This window comes from Notothenia coriiceps, unplaced genomic scaffold (assembly GCF_000735185.1).
Source record: "Notothenia coriiceps isolate Sejong01 unplaced genomic scaffold, NC01 NC01_scaffold00011185, whole genome shotgun sequence".
Classification (NCBI taxonomy): Eukaryota; Metazoa; Chordata; class Actinopteri; order Perciformes; family Nototheniidae; genus Notothenia; species Notothenia coriiceps.
The window spans coordinates 47825-65596 of NW_011343886.1; the positions used below are offsets into that span (position 1 = coordinate 47825).

A 17772-nucleotide genomic window follows, 5' to 3' on the forward strand; every position below is an offset into this window, starting at 1 on the left:
GGTAAACATCGAAATACAATTAGGCAATAAGAGATAAAAACTATTCCATATAGCTAAATATTGCCACCGAGTCGATAATGTCATCCCCATTTGTGTCTTACCTGAAGAATTTCTCCATGAGGCGGTGAAGGCTCTGAATCCAGCCGTCCTTGGCTGGTTGAATAGACTGGGCTCTGTACGAGATGAGGGTCAGCACTGATGCATCCTGTCACATACAATATTAAGATTAGAAATGCATCAGCAGTGTGTTAGATCAGGGGTTCCCAAAGTGGGGGTCGCGAGACCCCGAGTGGGGGTATCGAGATGATTACAAAATAAAAATGGAAAATTTAAATTAAAAAAAATTATTAAAAAAATTTGATTAATTTTTTTATAATTTTTTTTTTTTAATTATTATTAATAATAACGTTCGTATAGACATTTTCAGGGGCGGACTAGCCATCTGTATAATTTCCCCGCAAGTGAGACGATAATGACACTCCCGAGAGAGTGCGGACCCCCCGTCGACAGGGGGTCGCCAGTCTCTGGCACTGTTATTTTGGGGGTCGCGGGCTGAAAAGTTTGGGAACCCCTGTGTCAGATGAGAAAAAACACAATATGACACAGAGGGATGGAAACTCAAAAGCACTAACAGGTCTCTTGTCGGCACATTTCTCCACCAGACTGAAGAACTTCTCTGTGGAGCCGTGGTAACCGTTCTGCTCGTACAGCTCCTCCACCGTGGTCAGCAGCTCGTACACAATGGCCTTCAACTCCGCACTGCCGATTGTCTGTGAAGACACATGGGATGGGCCGGTTGGTGAACAAATAACTGCTATTTTAGTCTGTCTGTCTGTCTGTCTGTCTGTCTGTCTGTCTGTCTGTTGTAGTGGCAATTTATTACGTTACCTTATATGCTAAAACCAAATGCTTCTAAAAGCATTGTCTAACACTACTGTGCCATTTCTTCATATGTGCCGTTTTCTCTGCATTACTCTAATGAGGGTTATTATTCTCAAGCGCTTCAAGGCCACAGAGCTAATTTGGCAGACTATGTTGAAACTACTCCTCTTCACACTAAGTTTGAACTTCCATATTCTGATAACCATTACACTTTCTACAGCTCAAGGACACAGGTGTTTAATAACAATATGAGACATCCGTGTGAAAGCAGATTTCTGAGGCGTTCCGCCGTGCTACACAAAAACTCTTTCTTCCCGCCCTATCTTGTATATAAGCTTTGCTATTCTGTGACTATTGCGCACACTCCTGCAGACTACCCTATACTCTGTGAGACCTGTGCCTTCGAGGCGCCTCGAAAGGCCTCTAACTCCGCACTGCCTATTGTCTGTGAAGACACATGAGATGGGCCAGTTGGTGAACAAATAACTGGTATTTTATTCTGTGTGTGTGTGTGTGTGTGTGTGTGTGTGTGTGTGTGTGTGTGTGTGTGTGTGTGTGTGTGTGTGTGTGTGTGTGTGTGTGTGTGTACCTGGATCTGCTGCAGCAGCCGCTCTATGATGCCCAGCAGGATGTCCCATGTGACCACCTGCAGCTCTTTGCCGTACTTCTTGATCAGTCTGGTGATGGAGAGGACGATTTCATAGGACACCACCTCATTAGCACTCGACATGGCCTGAGTGACAGATACACAGAAACAGTTAACACAACTGATCCATCACATTATCAGGGATTTTACTTCTATTTGAAGAATCCTCAGAACTAGCTACAACTGATACAGTCACACAAGGTACTACTACTATACACACATGTCTATAGTATGACATAAACTAAAAACACATAGGAAGATCCAGCATATGCAAAAATTGTGTATTTGGCATTGAAGCATAAATATAAATATTCATATTTCTTGGCAAAAAGTGATAGATGTTTGGCAAGAAAAGAGATTTGGAAATGTGGCATTTTTCATTTACAGTGTTAGAAGAGACATAAGTAGTTAAATAATCTGTAATTCTGTCCAAAGGACATTCATCTGCAACAATTTAGTTTGTTTCATATTTTAAGAAAAAAAAGACCAAACTAAACTAACAAAATGTATTCACTTTGAGTTCAGGAAAATCTTGAATTTTCTCAGTTTTGTGACATTTGTAGACCAAACGATTAAACAAATATTATTCAATTATTAAGAAATGAAAACCATAGGGATGAGATAATATAGATAATATCTTGTAGAACATAACAGTTTTCCCTCACACTTTTGCCACGTACAGTATGCATTATTCTTGTTTTCATGTAATATAAGCAATAAGATCAGCACATGCCTAATGGGGCAGATAGCATGCACTGTATGAGTGTTACCTTGTAGAAAGATGGCAGAACGAGTGTAGGTGTGTTTTTCAGGGCGGGGAGTCTGTGTGCGCCCCACAGTGCCATCCCAACAAAGAACACGGCTCCTCTCAACAACGGGGCGTCCTCCATGTACACTCTGAGGGAGGGTGCAGGAAGTTAAAAGGGACACAAAAAGCAGGAAAATAACATTCCCATAATGCACCATAAGTTCAGAAATACATTCAGACTAATACCTCTCCTCCATTATCCGGCACATGGTGTAGATTGCACTGTGGCCGAGGTGAGTCCCCAACACCTTCCTCATCAACTGCAGGTGCACAATCACAGGCCGTTATGAATAATGCGCATTGCATCAGACAAAGAAGAAAGTGTGTGTATACATGTGTGTGTGTTTGCTCTCTCACCTTCCAGCAGGATTCACAGAACTCCTTGACGTTGACAGTGCGACACAGTGTGATGATAAAGACAGTTAGAGAGTCTGAGGGCAGGCAGTTGTAACACACCACTGCATCCAGTACTTGTAGTGCCACCTAGACACAGCATACACAGACCACACACATACAAACACACACAAGTAAAACAAAACAAACTGTAAACAACTCTGAGCCTCATTCATTTATGAGTATGGTCACGCTAGATTGTGCTGTTAATACGTTTTGATTGTGTTAGAGCACAGTACATAACAAACACCTTACACCAGACTGCCAATTGGATGATTTGGTACTTCCATGTTCCATGTATTATATGTAGTTGTCCTGCTTTTACATACAAACCACTACATGTGAAATGTTCAGGAATACCTCCTCAGCATTAATCAGCACTATCTGTTGTCTGCTGGCTATCATTGATTAAAGACATGCATGGTAACACACCTCTCAGCTAATCTCTAAGAGATTTCACATCAAAACCTTTAGATAACTGGAGATGTAACTGTGTCACTGCAGTTCAACCACTCAGTCCCACAAACAAGCACTCTACCATTATTAGGGAATCAGAAACCAACTTGATTAAATAAGATTTCTATCTAGCGTGCCTCACACAAATAACGTTTTTTGTGGTGATGAGTAAAGCCAACTGCGACCACACAATTTAAATTTATAAACATTTTTGATCAATCATCGTTTATTCCATGATTAAATCAGTATGTCTCCCAATGCTAAAAATAATGGATATCAACCCTTTTCTACCTACCTGATTTGCTGTTTATAATTTGGACCAACCATTGCTCATATTTGGGGATATTGTCTTTGCTGTAACATTCTAACAAGCCGTTGTAACAAAGAATGAATTTGAACAAACACCCACCTCAATATCTGTAGAAGATGTAGTTCTATTGCACAGGAGACAGATTTTCCTACACAGAACAAGCAAACAAATGCATGTTAATACATTAATTTGATTGAAAACAGAAATGTGTTTATGTGTCTGGATCTCTGACTTACTGGACCATGACGGAGACGTTTTGGTCCAGGTAGCAGCTGTTGAACTTCACCAGATTTACAAGAACATGGAGAAAATCGGAGGTAAGACCTATGTCCATCCACAGGAGGACAAAGCGTGCTGGAGACAGGAGAGAACAGAGCGAGAGCAGGACATATTATGGAATATTACAGGTGAATAAGGTGTGTAACAGCCCAGTCATGCCTCAACAAATAATAATTGCAAACATGACTACAAAGATGATTCAAATGGAATCTAAATATTTAATCCAGAATCTTCATACTAACAATTCAATTCAGAACAAAGAAGATCATGCTGGTGAACCAGACAACAATGAGTGTAGGGCTTTACTCAGGAGGAAAAACACACTGTGTGCCTGTGCTTATAAAGGCAGAGTGGTAAATGATGGGATGAATGCAGAGTGTGTACAAGATTATAGAGTTATTTTGTATCTGAAAACGTTACTCAACCAATTGCAATAATGTAAACAAAAAAAAACAACCTTATCAATTCTCAGTGACTTCAATAACAGCAAGTTGAAGTTATAAACTAAAATGAAAATGTTGCCTTCTCCATTTATTAAAATAAGTAGGGTTATTCTCTCGAAACTTATGTTATTTGCAGGAAAAAAACTGAAATTTGCAAAGTTTTCAATTTGTCTAAGTTGTCAATTGTTTCACAATTTCAGATGTTAAGAATCTCCACCCTTACATGAACACATTTTCATCCCACTTAGTCCCTCGTTTTTCCCCCATTGAAGTGCTTTAAAAAATGTCCAGGGAGTTTTACCTATATCTTCTTCCAGATAAGTGATGTCTTTCCCGTTCTCGGTTAAGGCCTTGAAGACTTCCAGCCTATCAGAGAGGTCCTCGCTGGATGGTTGGTAGTCTCTGATCACGTTGAAAAAGAATGCTCTCAGAGGGCCAAGCCGCTCGCCCTTCACATATACAGGGAACCGATCATTAGGGAAAGTCAGGAACTAGATTCAAATTTCATATTTGTGTGTGTTTATCCTGTCTATGTACCTGTCCCTGTATAATGGCCCTCAGCAGCTGCAGGACCGCATGTCTGGCCTCCAGTGGCTGCTCTGGAGTGAGCATGTCCTCCACAGCTTTCCATACAGCCTCCACAGCATGCTAAAAAAAAAAAAACACATGAAAACACAGAGTTACACACAGAAGATGACATGTTGTGTTGTATCCAAAAATGTCAAACCAGGAGCAGACTCACATCCTCAAATTTCTTTGTTTTGGCGAGCTCACAGACATGGTTCATCATGCGGACGCGGGTGCTCAGACCGCAGTCTGGTTGGAGCTCCTGAAATACATCACAGGAGGAAAGGAATGAGGAAAGGTGTGATGCAAAACATATACAAAACAAAGAGCATGCTACGTTTTATTGTGTGTGAACAGATCTGCAGTCTTCTGGTCTCTCCTGCACACCTTGATGATGTCCGTCGTGATGATGAACTCTGACGGTCGGGCGTCACTCTGTTTGCTGGGCGGCCGCGCGGTTCCCAGACCAAAGATCCCCTTCACCTTGTCCTTGAGACTCTCTTTGCTCGGTTGTTTATTCATGGCCCAACCTGAAGGGGCGGTCCACCGCACAGGCTGGGACTGAGAGCTGCCTGGAGAAAGAGCAGCACACATTTAGATGAAAACGTTTTTATCAATGTGGATTATTACAGTGCAAAACCCAATAGACCAGATAAAGAGCCACACTTCCTCTGAATTGACTTGATGTAGCATAATAGCAATAAGATGGATGGTCACATTCAAAGCCAAAGCAATTATTAAATCTTTTAAGATGCTACCACTACATCACAATAAAATATGACCTGTAACTAGATTCAAACATCAGCAAGGAACATGACAATGAGTGAGCATTATGAAGTTAATCTACAGGGTTCATACACTTTTTCACCAATGATTTTCAATGACTTTTCAATGGCTTCTCCAGGACCTTTACCTAATTTTCCATGACCAAAGAAATTACTCTTTCTCAGCGGTACCACTGAAAATGGTTTATTTTAACATGGAACAGGAAAATAAGGTCTGCATATGAAACATGTTGTGCCTATCTAAAACAAATCAAATAGTAGGCTTACTAGCTTCTACAGGCTAAAGCAACTCAAATCTCTCACCAGCAAAATACCTCGTCAGTTAAATGCCATTTTACGTTTCATAACTATACGATTCAGTATTTATTATCTTTATAGTATTACTATTTCGGCGATTAGATCAAATACAAATTATGTTTGATGCAACTTTAGTTACATTTCCATGACTTTTCAAAAATATTGTTTCCCATAACTTTTCCAGGGCCTGGAATTAGCATTTTGAATTTCCATGACTTTTCCAGGTTTTTAATGACCGTAAGAACCCTGAATCTAGTGCTAATGACTTCACACTGAGGCCCATACTCAAATAAACTAACCTTCTGTTGACTTATTGCAGCAAAGTCTCTGCACATTTAATTGTTTGACAGCAACACGAGTTCACCTGTAACACTATGCCCATATCTGCTTATGATCTGCTCACTGTTGGTGACAATCACATTCTCTTCTTTTTATTTTATTTTATAAATCCTTGATATTTGGAAGCATAATTTGGATGTTATCGAAGTCATATTCTTATTATTGATGAAATTAGGTTTCTATGTGATTAATATTGGCAGTGTTGCCCCATTTGAACCTTTTCTCTCCTTCTAAGCCAGTCTGAAGTTTTATAGATTTATCCGAGAGTTTAGCTGAGGTCATCAGACACCCAGATCTGGACACATTCTCTCATGATCTATCTAACATGCAGATGCCAAACTAAACAATGGACACATTCATTAAATATTTGGCGTTTGGAGTGTGAAGTAGCCTCTCTGATGTTCTCCAAGGAAAGGTTCATGCATCCAGGTGTATTGGTTTTATTTGTATAATGTTGGCAGAGACAATATTCAGATGGGGTGATACACTGTGGGGAAAAAGGCATATTCAGAGTTTCTCAAAGTGTATTTATTACAGTTACTTAGACGGTTGTTTGTGTGTTTCCTTATGTTGGTTTATATAAGAGGCTGAAGCACAAAGCATGTTCTGTTGAGGCAAAGGATCAAAGACACCCTGTACCTCTGTGTGAATGTTTTGCCCTGGAGTGTACATGTATAGGCAATATACATTAAGCATTCTCATTTAAGGGTTGCACAATATTATTGTAGTTCCAGTAACCCAAAATTCGATTCACAGGTACGTATCTTGTCCGAGTCAAACTTATTTGCTACCTGTGAATCGAATTTTGGGTTACTGGAACTACAATAATATTGTGCAACCCTTAAATGAGAATGCTTAATGTATATTGCCTATACATGTACACTCCAGNTCCCTCTGTGTCATATTGTGTTTCTGTCATCTAACACACTGCTGATACCTTTCTAATCTTAATATTGTGTGTGACAGGATGCATCAGTGCTGACCCTCATCTCGTACAGAGCCCANTTTGACTCTTTACTTAAACAAAAAGGTATCAAATACAAACAAATATTTTCTCAGGTCAAAAAACTATGTTGCTCTGGGCTTCTTTCTCCTTCTCACACACACCCAATCACCAGCAGCTGCCGTCGGCTATAACGTCTGTAATCACAAACAGCTGCGGTCGTCTATGCCACACGGCTGGTTCAAATAAATGATATGATAGCACTAAGAACAAAGGATTATAATATTCAAATATATCAAACTATACATTTTAACATATGGCTCCTACATTTATACTAAAACCAGTGTTTGAACTGAAGTGAAGTAACAATGAATGTAAGTGTATGCTGGTGATTAAAAGGTGTTACATCAGATTATATTACTTTCAGTAAAAATCCTACATGAGGAAAATAACTTTTGATCTATTGCTGATTCCCTTCTTAATTTTGATTTCTTTAAAGAACATTCTATAAAAGTTGACAATCAGTTGAATACTAAAAGATGTACATGATGTAATGCATTTTGAAAAGGGTAACTAGCTAAGTGGTCTAAAGTAACCTTTCCAACAATGACTGTGGTGGCAACAACAAACTTTTTACATTTAAGTTGCATGGCTAAATCTAGATACCACTGGAGTAGTAGTTTTTGTATGTAACTATGGTGGGAGCAGAGGCTTCTGTTACGCAGCAGTGAAGTTTGGAGCCTGTAAATGAGTAAACCAGGGGGGCAGGTTTGGAGAATATCTGCTGTCATGTGGACTTGACAGAGGGGAGGGGAGGTGAGCAGACAGACAACCACTGTTCTGTTTCACTTCAACAACAACAACCACATCAGTGAAAAATAACCTCCATCCAGAACAAATAATATATTTAACCACTTAGCGAAAACATGGTATAATCAGGAGAAATGCACAATGGCGCTACTGAACCGTTAGCTCTGCTTTTACATTCCCTGTCATGAGCTAGCATTCCTGTGAGGCATTCAAGGTCTCGTTGCTTAGAAAACATCTCCCCCTCCTCTCACCTTAATGCAGAGGAGTCTCTCTCAGCTTCATAAGGCCGCAGCTTCGTCCATATGCAGCCAACAGAGCCGTATGTGTCTCTGCATTGATAAAACTTGCAATTGCTGCTGGAAGCTTGTTCTCGTCCAGGCTCAGTCCTCCTCCACTTCCCAACCGGATGACACACTACGCTGTGACAGGGGCACTTCCTACAAAAACACGTTAGTTACTCTCGCTGCTGGGAAATGTAGTTCCAAGCAAGATAAACACAAACTATGCTAAAGCTATTTTTGTTAGCCTTGTTTTGAGTTTTGTATAATTTGAAAACTACCTGACAAAATAGCAGGACGCAGCTCTATTTACCCAGTGGCTGCATAAGAAAGACGTTAAATAGCTGCCAGTGACGAGACACATGTTTCTTAAACTAAAACGGTTAACGAGTAGCTAGCTAAACATGCTAACGATGCTGAAGTTGGTTCCTCATTGGAGCCAGAAGCTGCACTGTCGCAAGGCTGCCTGCCAGTGGAGCTACATAATAGGTTTAGATTAAGTAAAAGGATTTAAAAAGGAATTTCATTGAAAAAGAAACCTCATGAATACAATGTATTGGAGAGAAACACACATTTTAGATTCTAATAAACAGATATCAAAAGAAACCCTATTTTATTTACCTTTAACTGATTGGTAGGACTGAATGGCTTAATCAATGACATGTCATGTCATACTCCTGATCTCTGCTTAATGCTGACGATTTTTAAGCGCATTTTTTTTTATTAAGTTACACAGGTGCATAGTTGCCAGGCATAGAGCCAAACACTTAAAGTCATGATTTTTAGTACACTAAATAAAACAACATAACTTGGTGAGAGATATGTGTAATGCTGTTCTAAATAAAACGTTTTTGTATTTAAATTAACAACTTTTATTATTAATACAATTATTTTGTCTTTCTTTCATTAATTTACCGGGATTGTTTTTTTTCTGGTAAACTCGTGACCAGAATCTACGAATGAGCAACCAACTTCAAGATCAACTAAATGCCTCAGGTCCGCTGGAAAACGAGGTTCTGTTATGTAGTCCGGACTTTAACTATGACCTCTCCTTATTTCATGCAGAGCAGACCTGTTATCACTCGGAGCGGTGATCAAAATGCAGCCTCTCTCAGGTCCAAACTCACCACCAGACGTAGGAATCAGGGTCCAGGTTCCTCTGTGGAGGTGAAGGTAGAGCCGGAGGAGGCGAGGATCTCGGAGCAAAGACCCTCCTCGGCCCCCTTATCCACGGGTAATGTTGACGTTAGTCCACACAGAAACGTTTGAACTCATTCAGAAATTCACCACAGTTCTTCTAGCTAGCTCCAAATACAGTTGTTAATGAGCAAAAGTTGGAGAAGTTGCAGATGTTGTTTTTACTTGTTAATCTGTTTACTTCTGCATCTGAACATTGGTTGACACAGCAGAGGCAAGTCAACCTCACCTACATACTTGTTCCCATGTGGTATGTTTTCTTTCTGTATTTCTGTGCTGGGTCAGATATTCTAAATCCTCTCTGCCCTGTGCTCATTCTGGTGCTTGCCATCCAAAAACAGAAACAGACGCCTTGCCGTTGTCTTCACACAGCCGCAGAAGGAAACAGCTCAAAGTGGAATATGATGAAGATGAAGGTGTACAGCCGGTGAAGACAGAACACTGGGAACCTCCCGACTGGAAGAAACAATTGGGATACATCCGTGAGATGAGGAGCAGCCGGGATGCACCTGTAGATAACATGGGGGCAGAGAAAACCTACGACTCAGACGCTACTGCTCATGTAGGTGTGGGTTTCTTTTTTCTCACATATTTCTAAGGTTCAGAAGCACTCATCTTGTTCCCTCTGTTGTCTTCTCAGGTCAGACGTTTCCAGGTGTTGGTTTCACTCATGCTGTCCAGTCAGACCAAGGACCAGGTGACCGCAGCAGCCATGAAGAGGCTCCGAGCTCACGGCTGCACTGCAGAAAGTATTCTTAATACTGATGATGAAGCACTGGGGAAACTCATCTACCCTGTGGGCTTCTGGAGGGTAATACAGAACTCAGTACTGTCTTACAGGAGCCACACTTCCTCCTTTTCACACTGCATCTCTGATTATTTGAATTGTTTTCATACCCACCCCTTCTAGACTAAGGTGAAGTATCTGAAGCTGACATCGGCCATTCTGCAGAAAGAGTTTGGAGGGGACATCCCAGACAGCGTGCAGGGGCTGGTCCGCCTAACAGGAGTCGGACCTAAGATGGCTCATCTGGCTATGGACATCGCATGGGACCAGGTGTCCGGCATCGGTGGGGGGGGACACTCTTTTGTGAATTCACATAGCTGGAAACTGAGGTTGATAAAGTTATAAAAAATGTTTTAAATATAGTAAATTACCTAACACTGAATCAAATAGATGAAATCAGCTCCACCCTTCAACTACAGCAGTACATTTTAATTACACATAATTGCATCAGTAATATTTATGTAATACAGAATAATACTAAAACACCACAAAAGGGGTATTTTGTTCAGCACCTTTGATACTAAAAGTACTTTTCACCGATGACACTTACATGGCTTTTCACAAGTAAGGTTTTGAATGCAGACATTTTACATTCTTTTTACAGTCTTAAGTAAAGGATCTGAATGCTTTTCCACCACTGCTTTTTTCTATAGAAATGCAAATCAGTTTATGTGTGTGTGTGCCTAAATATACAGTTTTGTTTTGTTTAGGCGTGGACACACACGTGCATCGTATCTCTAATAGGCTGGGCTGGCTGAAGAAACCGACCAAGAGCCCGGAGCAAACGCGCAAGGCCCTGGAGGAGTGGTTACCAAGGTAACAGCATGATTACTTCACTGCTGACCTGTACAACCTGATTAACACGGACCAACAGATCCATAAAGTCACCCAGACTGACCACATACTGTATAATGTATTTATATATACCATCCATACTTATCCAGAACATTTTATGTTGTGTATTCTTTGTGATATATGTCTCTATACTGTAGATATAGTATAGATTTGCTATTTTAATTTGATTATTTTTGTACTTTAATCCACCTTGCCGGAACACCCTGATGCTGTAACAAAATAATTTCCCAATTTGGGATGAATGAATGATCAATCTATCTATCCCTCTATCATTTCCCCTGTTAATTGATGGGCACCCTTCACTGTATGTTGTGCCTGTTTGTAAAAATCAATAAGTGAGCAGTTCAAAGTAACGTGTGATGTTCCTCTCTGCGGCAGGGAGCTGTGGAGTGAGATCAACTGGCTGCTGGTGGGTTTCGGGCAGCAGGTGTGCCTCCCCGTCAGGCCTCTCTGCTCCGTGTGTCTGAACCAGCACAGCTGTCCCTCCGCCCACAAAATCTCTCCTACAAAAAGGCCTAAAGCTGCTTCCCCCTGCTCCCCTGATCCAACCTCTGCCTCCACAGTAAAGACTGAACCTGGACAAGAATCAGATGTTAAACATGAGAGGTTAAAGAAGGAGCCACTGCCCACACCTGTTTCCCCAAACGCACCGAAACGGAAGATAAAAACCAAGGTTAAATATTGATTTAGTCTTGTCTGAGCTGTGACCAAATATTGGACCAGAAAGATCAAACTTAAACACAGACACACTGAGAACATTGATGTGGATATCAGAATGTACGAGTTTAATATGACACTACAACTACTTCAAAGAGATAAACTATTTTTCTACTGCTGGTGCTACTTTATTATTATAAAAAATAAATAAATGATGTACTGAAATCATGTTCAAAGTTTGTGCTTCTATTTTTTCTAATATGCCCAACAAAATGTAATTCAAATAAATACTGTAGAGATGTCATGGACTTTAAAAAGAAGATATAAATAAACACTTGTTTGGAATCATTCTTCACTGCAAGTTATAGGGATGGTTTAGCAGGAATATCATCAGGTGTGTGTTGGATGTCTACCATGCTTCACAGGGACATAGAACCAAGCCATTGTTAATGATAATAGTTACACCCCTGTTTGTCTCGCTATATGACAAACTTTCATCTGTGAAAATGATCCTTACAGATAATGAAACACTGTCACATAGACAATGCTCATGTTTGTGACAGGATTCAATGATAAGTAATTCATTCATTCACGCCTTAAATATAGATCTGATGTTTTTGTTAATAGCACATCCGCAGTGTTAAGGTGTGAAAGGAAGACGTGGAAAGTAAGAACATTTACTCAGTATAATTCAGAGGTCCTCATACTTGAATTTATTATGCGTCATATTTCTACTTTAGTAAATTTCCTAGATAAACAGTCATTTTCATTTAATACATTAAGATCTATAATTACTACTTTAGAAATGGAATTCATAGCCTATCATTTTAAGAATAATAACTGTACGACAACAGTCAAAGTAAGCACTGTATTGTGAGTATTTTTACCTTTTATACTACTATTTATAACCCTCCTAAGTATTGCTTTACTTGATTTATTCTTTCACCTCTGGCTGTAAGGGAAACTAAACTGCTGTTCTTAACACTTGCCTCGTGGAAGTCTCATATTCCCTGATCTAAATATCAACGACACACACCCTCAAGCTGTCCTGAATAACCTGAGACACACCTTTGTAAATTGATGAATGAAAGCAAGCTATGAGTTTATATTTCATGAACCATATAATCCATGCGCAACCTGTTGATCTCATGTGGAGACAGGGATAGATGGGGAGGATTTCCGCTCTCAGGTCACAGCCTCACCTCCACCACCATTGGGCAGACCTCCGCCTCTCTGGAGGGACTGCACTGCGAGCTAATGTCCTCGCGGCTGCGCTGCGTCGTCAGGTGTGCGCTGCAGGGGACATTAAGTAGTGCCATCTGCTGTAGACGCCTCTTTATTTTCGTACCGCAGGACAGGATGACACATGTCCAGCTGAGGAGGGGAATTAAGTGTTACGTGTGACGAAAATCTTTCTAATCTCTGATCTCTCGGATTATTCCTCCGATGGTCAGGATTTAGCCATTGGCAGCAGTTTTTGGACACAAATTTACGCACAAATTGTACGCGCTCATATTTTTCCCACCTGCATTTGCATGATGGATTAACACTTTTAAGCCTTTTTGTGATTTGTGCTCTTTTGTGGATTATTAATGTACTCGCATCATGCTAAAAGATGATGATCGTTTGTTCCCCGGAGCGCGCAGAAGCCGTACATTGGATTAAGAGCCAGAGACTTCCCACCGCGGTTGGCCCGAGCACCTGTTTATTCTCCTGAGACACTTTGACCTGTTTTCCTCTCCATTAACGCGCCGGTTGGGATGGAGAGCGAGCTGAGACCCAGGCTCTGTTTCCTGACCAAAGGAGAGCAGGGTTATGGGTTCCACCTGCATGGGGAGAGGAATAGAGGCGGGCAGTTCATCCGCAAAGTGGAGCCCGGCTCCTCTTCTGACATGGCCGGGTTGCGGCCAGGAGACCGGGTGGTGGAGGTGAACGGGGAGAATGTGGAGAACGAAGCCCACCATCAAGTGAGTGATGGCTCAATAAAAATTGTTGGATAACAGACAGGTACTTGCATAAAGAGAAGCCTGGAGAGGCGCTTTAAGTCTCTGAGGTACAAACAATGAGTTGTATACCTGTTAGACAACTTTTTATTTTGCCTGGGGAGAAGGAGGAGGCAGGGGGGCAACTAAAATGGGTCAATGTGAGCTTTGTGTAATGGGAATCACTGGGTGTCTTTGTAACAGATGTAGGGAAAGTACTCCGATCTTGTTCTTTAAAAAAGTGCCTGTACAGGAACAAGTAAAAGTCCTGCAATCAACATGTTACTCTAGTAAAAGTACAAAAGTATTAGCATCAAAATATACTTAAAGTACCATCATACTGATCGTCCCATTTTAATAATTGATGCATTAAAGTGTTATCAAAGCTGGTAAAGGTGAAGCTAGTTTTAATTACTTAGTAGATTGTGAATTTATTCCAGGTGTGACTAAAGTCTTTTAGGTGTTGATTATATTTTAAATGATTAATCATAATCTAAAGGTATTACATCGATGTACTAAAATAACACAATTTACCTCTGAATTGTAGTGGAGAAGAAACATTAGCAAAAAATTGAAATACTCAGTAAAGTATAAGCGGTGGTGTTAAGTAACTTAGTACATTTACTCAAGTACTGTACTTAAATAAAATGTTGAGGTACTTGTACTTTACTTGAGTATTTCCATTTTGTGTTCCCTTGTATCTTTATCCCATTAAAATTCAGAGGTAAAAAAAACACTTATTTTATACCTTTATTTACTTTGCATGTATATATTCAATGATAAACAATAGAATAAACCCTTAAAAAAGACTTTAATACACATGGCTTCAATTCACATTGAGTTTAAATAAGTTCCAACTTTACCAGCTATAATAAACAAATTATATTTATGATTCTGAAATGGGCATGAGTACTTTAAGCATATTTTGATACCAATACTTTTGTACTTTTTGAATGCATGAGTAATCCTGCACTTTGGTACTTATGCTTAAATAAGTACAATATTTGAGTACTTCTTCCACCTCTGAGTACTCTTAAGTATCTCAAACCTTTACTTAAGTACCGTACTTGAGTAAATGTAATTAGTTACTTTACACCACTGCTCTATAATGCTAAAACTATGTCAGGTGCAGGCCAGTTCAGGCTAAATAACACTGACTGATTCCCCTCCCTCTCTCTCCTCTCTACAGGTGGTGGACCGTATCCGCGTGGTGTCCCACCGCACCCGGCTGCTGGTGGTGGACAGAGAGACGGACGAACACCTCGGCAGCCGAGGCCTGGCCTGCACAGAGGACCTGGCCATAGAGATGGGAACCCTCTCCCCACAGCCCTCACCCGCTGCCACTCCTTCTACCTCACCTTTTCCTAGAGGGAACTCACCTATGTCACCAAAACCCAACTACACACAATCATTTTTCCCCCCTGCTGCAGACTCGTCCATACACACCATCACACAAGACAAGGCGAAGAGGTTCTCGGTGACATCATGTACAGCAACAGACCCAGAGGTAAGGGAGGACACCAATACATCAGAGGGTCTCTAACAAAGGAAAAACACAGTCAAATGTCAAAATCATGCATCATTTTAATTAGTAGAAGTTAAAGTGGTTAGTTGGTGTCCCTGGTTGGTATCAGAAAGCCACTATGACTCTGTTAAGAGTGCATGTGACACTGATCCGACGCTCTTTTACATGATGTCTCTGGCACTAATCTGTATAGAGCACCATGGTGTCCTGCCAGCTGGATGTCAGTACCAAAGCTGTGCCTTTAAAAAGAGTCAGGCGACTTCTCTGAGCAGTTTGGACTCTAATCTTGAAGAAAAAAGAAGAAGCTTTTAGCACAAACACCAGGTGTACAGAGATTAAGAGACAAACTGAGGACTGGAATTGAAGCTACAAAAGCGATAAAAAAGTGGAGGAATTTATGCCAAAATATGGGCAGAAAAGTCTATGTTGCAAATGGAAGTTAAAAAAGGAGTCTGCAGCTAAGTGACTGAATTCAATATTGATTGAGGCTCTGTTTACACTGTAAGTATAAAGCAGGTTTTCAAAGGGTTTCTCACCTCTTCTCCAACACAGTTAGTTTAAGGCCCTGATTTAAACTTTCCCTGTCCCGAAACATTTGCTTTACGAGCCACTGTTGTCTCTAAGCGGTTAGAACAATGCATATTGTTTTTAAATAGGGCTTTCTCTCTGTGCATACTACATGTTAACACCTCAGGGCTGTATGATACTTCCCATCGGCTGAGACAATACACTTCTCACCTGACTGTGTTTCATGATAAAACATATAGACCTTTAATTGGTCAAAACATTGAGTGAAAAATAGTTTGATCAAGTGTGCACTAGGTGGAGGTGTTAACCACTTACTAACTTCATTGAGATTTATCTTAAAAATGAATCCCTAATGTTATTTATCTTGTATTCATGGATGTGAAATATCAATTAAACAAGAATATTAGAGAACTGTTTTTTTTTTAGAAGTAAAGAGAAGTAGTGTTTGTATCCAAAGTTCTTTGCTCTATGTGGATACTTTACTCAGGGGGGATGTGTAACAAACAGGGACTGACTCAACATGAGATCAGATTGTATCACTCTTCCAGTCTTTTGTACTTCATTTGGAGTGGGTTTAAACAAAGCAGAAGGAAAGAAAGCATCAAGCAGACACAGGAGGGATCATATTTTTAGATAGATGTGTTGCATAATCTCTTTGCATAGGTATCTATTGTAAATTGTGTTTGTGACACATAATCTAGCAATCTAAAATGGGACATTTCAAGCTCAGGTTTAGTTACAGTCCTTGGCATGCTATCAAATTGTTAATAATCATAATAACTTGTATTTATATAGCACGTTTCATGAAACCCAAGGACGCTTTACATTAGGAAGAGGGTCCGTAGGGGGGACAGAAACTAAGAGGAGATCTCCGGCCTTCCGGAGTATTGTTGTATAAAACATTCACACAAACCCAAAGAAATTCCAACATTTCCATGACAGAAACAGTATTTCCACAAGTGCCAACAAGACATCACCATGACGTCTTAATGTCAGTCTGACAGGAACTGTCTGTCAGAGAATTGGCTCTGTGTTTGGGCTCCAAACAGAGCGGACCAGGATCCTCACGGAGACAAGCTGCCATCTGTTTAGCTCAAGGCAGCGTAAATACAGGCTGTCCGTCACGGCTCTCTTTATCAGTTTTGGGTCTTTCAGATCACACAACAACTAATGCAATAACAGCAGACATGCGCAATCTATTACATCACCTCCAAGTCTGGCTGCAAATAAAATCTGACCAACTGTCCAATAGGAGACGTTACAACTAATTGATCAGATTATTTAATCAACAGATCCGTAAAACTGAGTTTCTCTTCAAATGTGTTTACCAGAAATGTGCTCGAGAGTTTCTTAGGAATAAGTCTATCAGCATGAAAAAAGCATAAATAAATGACTAATTGACTAAAGAAATCTTAGAGGACTAATATGTAATAGACCGAAAGGAAATGAAAATATCTTTTCAAATGAATGTCCACTGTTACTAAGTCCCATTTAGAGCACAAATCTTCTGTTTTTATAACCATTGACGTGAGAAAATAGAGGCTGTAAATAAAAAGGCCTTTTTTCCTGAGCTTTACCAAAGATTGCTTGAAGGATGAGCCTTTTGGACAACTTTTTTAACAGAATTTACTGCATGTTAACATTTGTAGATGAACATGACATGGATTCATATTTTCAACTACTTCCAGCCCTGGGCTTTCCATGAGCTTGTTAAGGATACACACGTGACACACACTCACACGTTATTTCTCTTTCATCTCTTCACTGCATGTCATCCTTCGTGTGACATTCACATTGTACATGTAAATACCAACGCAATGTCATCGTTGCATGATGCTATTATGGCAGCAGATGCCCATATACAGTAGACTTACATAACCATTGTGTTGCTTCTATTACAGCCAGTCTTGGAACACACACACACGCACGCACACGCACGCACGCACAAAAATGTTTGATTAACAGTCCAAAACAAAAATCTATATTTAATTGGTTTACAATGATA

At 40.2% G+C, this 17772-nt stretch overlaps 2 protein-coding genes across 2 annotated transcripts; one reads left to right on the top strand and one right to left on the bottom strand.

The window, feature by feature from the left end:
- Positions 1-97: 97 nt before the first annotated feature.
- Positions 98-9448, bottom strand: LOC104946556 (tuberin-like). The gene is made up of 14 exons (XM_010772419.1): positions 9364-9448; positions 8210-8395; positions 5172-5356; positions 4960-5046; positions 4755-4865; positions 4519-4666; positions 3732-3849; positions 3595-3643; positions 2694-2819; positions 2523-2596; positions 2299-2425; positions 1472-1615; positions 633-770; positions 98-205 (listed from the first exon to the last, which is right to left on the bottom strand). Exons 3-14 carry the CDS (start codon positions 5304-5306, stop codon positions 98-100), a joined length of 1365 nt encoding a protein of 454 aa, XP_010770721.1. The 5' UTR covers positions 5307-5356; positions 8210-8395; positions 9364-9448.
- On the top strand, positions 9201-11962 carry nthl1 (nth-like DNA glycosylase 1). Its single transcript, XM_010772418.1, has 6 exons — positions 9201-9470; positions 9775-9995; positions 10074-10244; positions 10344-10503; positions 10931-11036; positions 11454-11962. The coding sequence occupies exons 1-6, from the start codon at positions 9224-9226 to the stop codon at positions 11758-11760; spliced, it is 1212 nt and encodes a 403-aa protein (XP_010770720.1). The 5' UTR covers positions 9201-9223; the 3' UTR covers positions 11761-11962.
- Positions 11963-17772: the final 5810 nt, after the last annotated feature.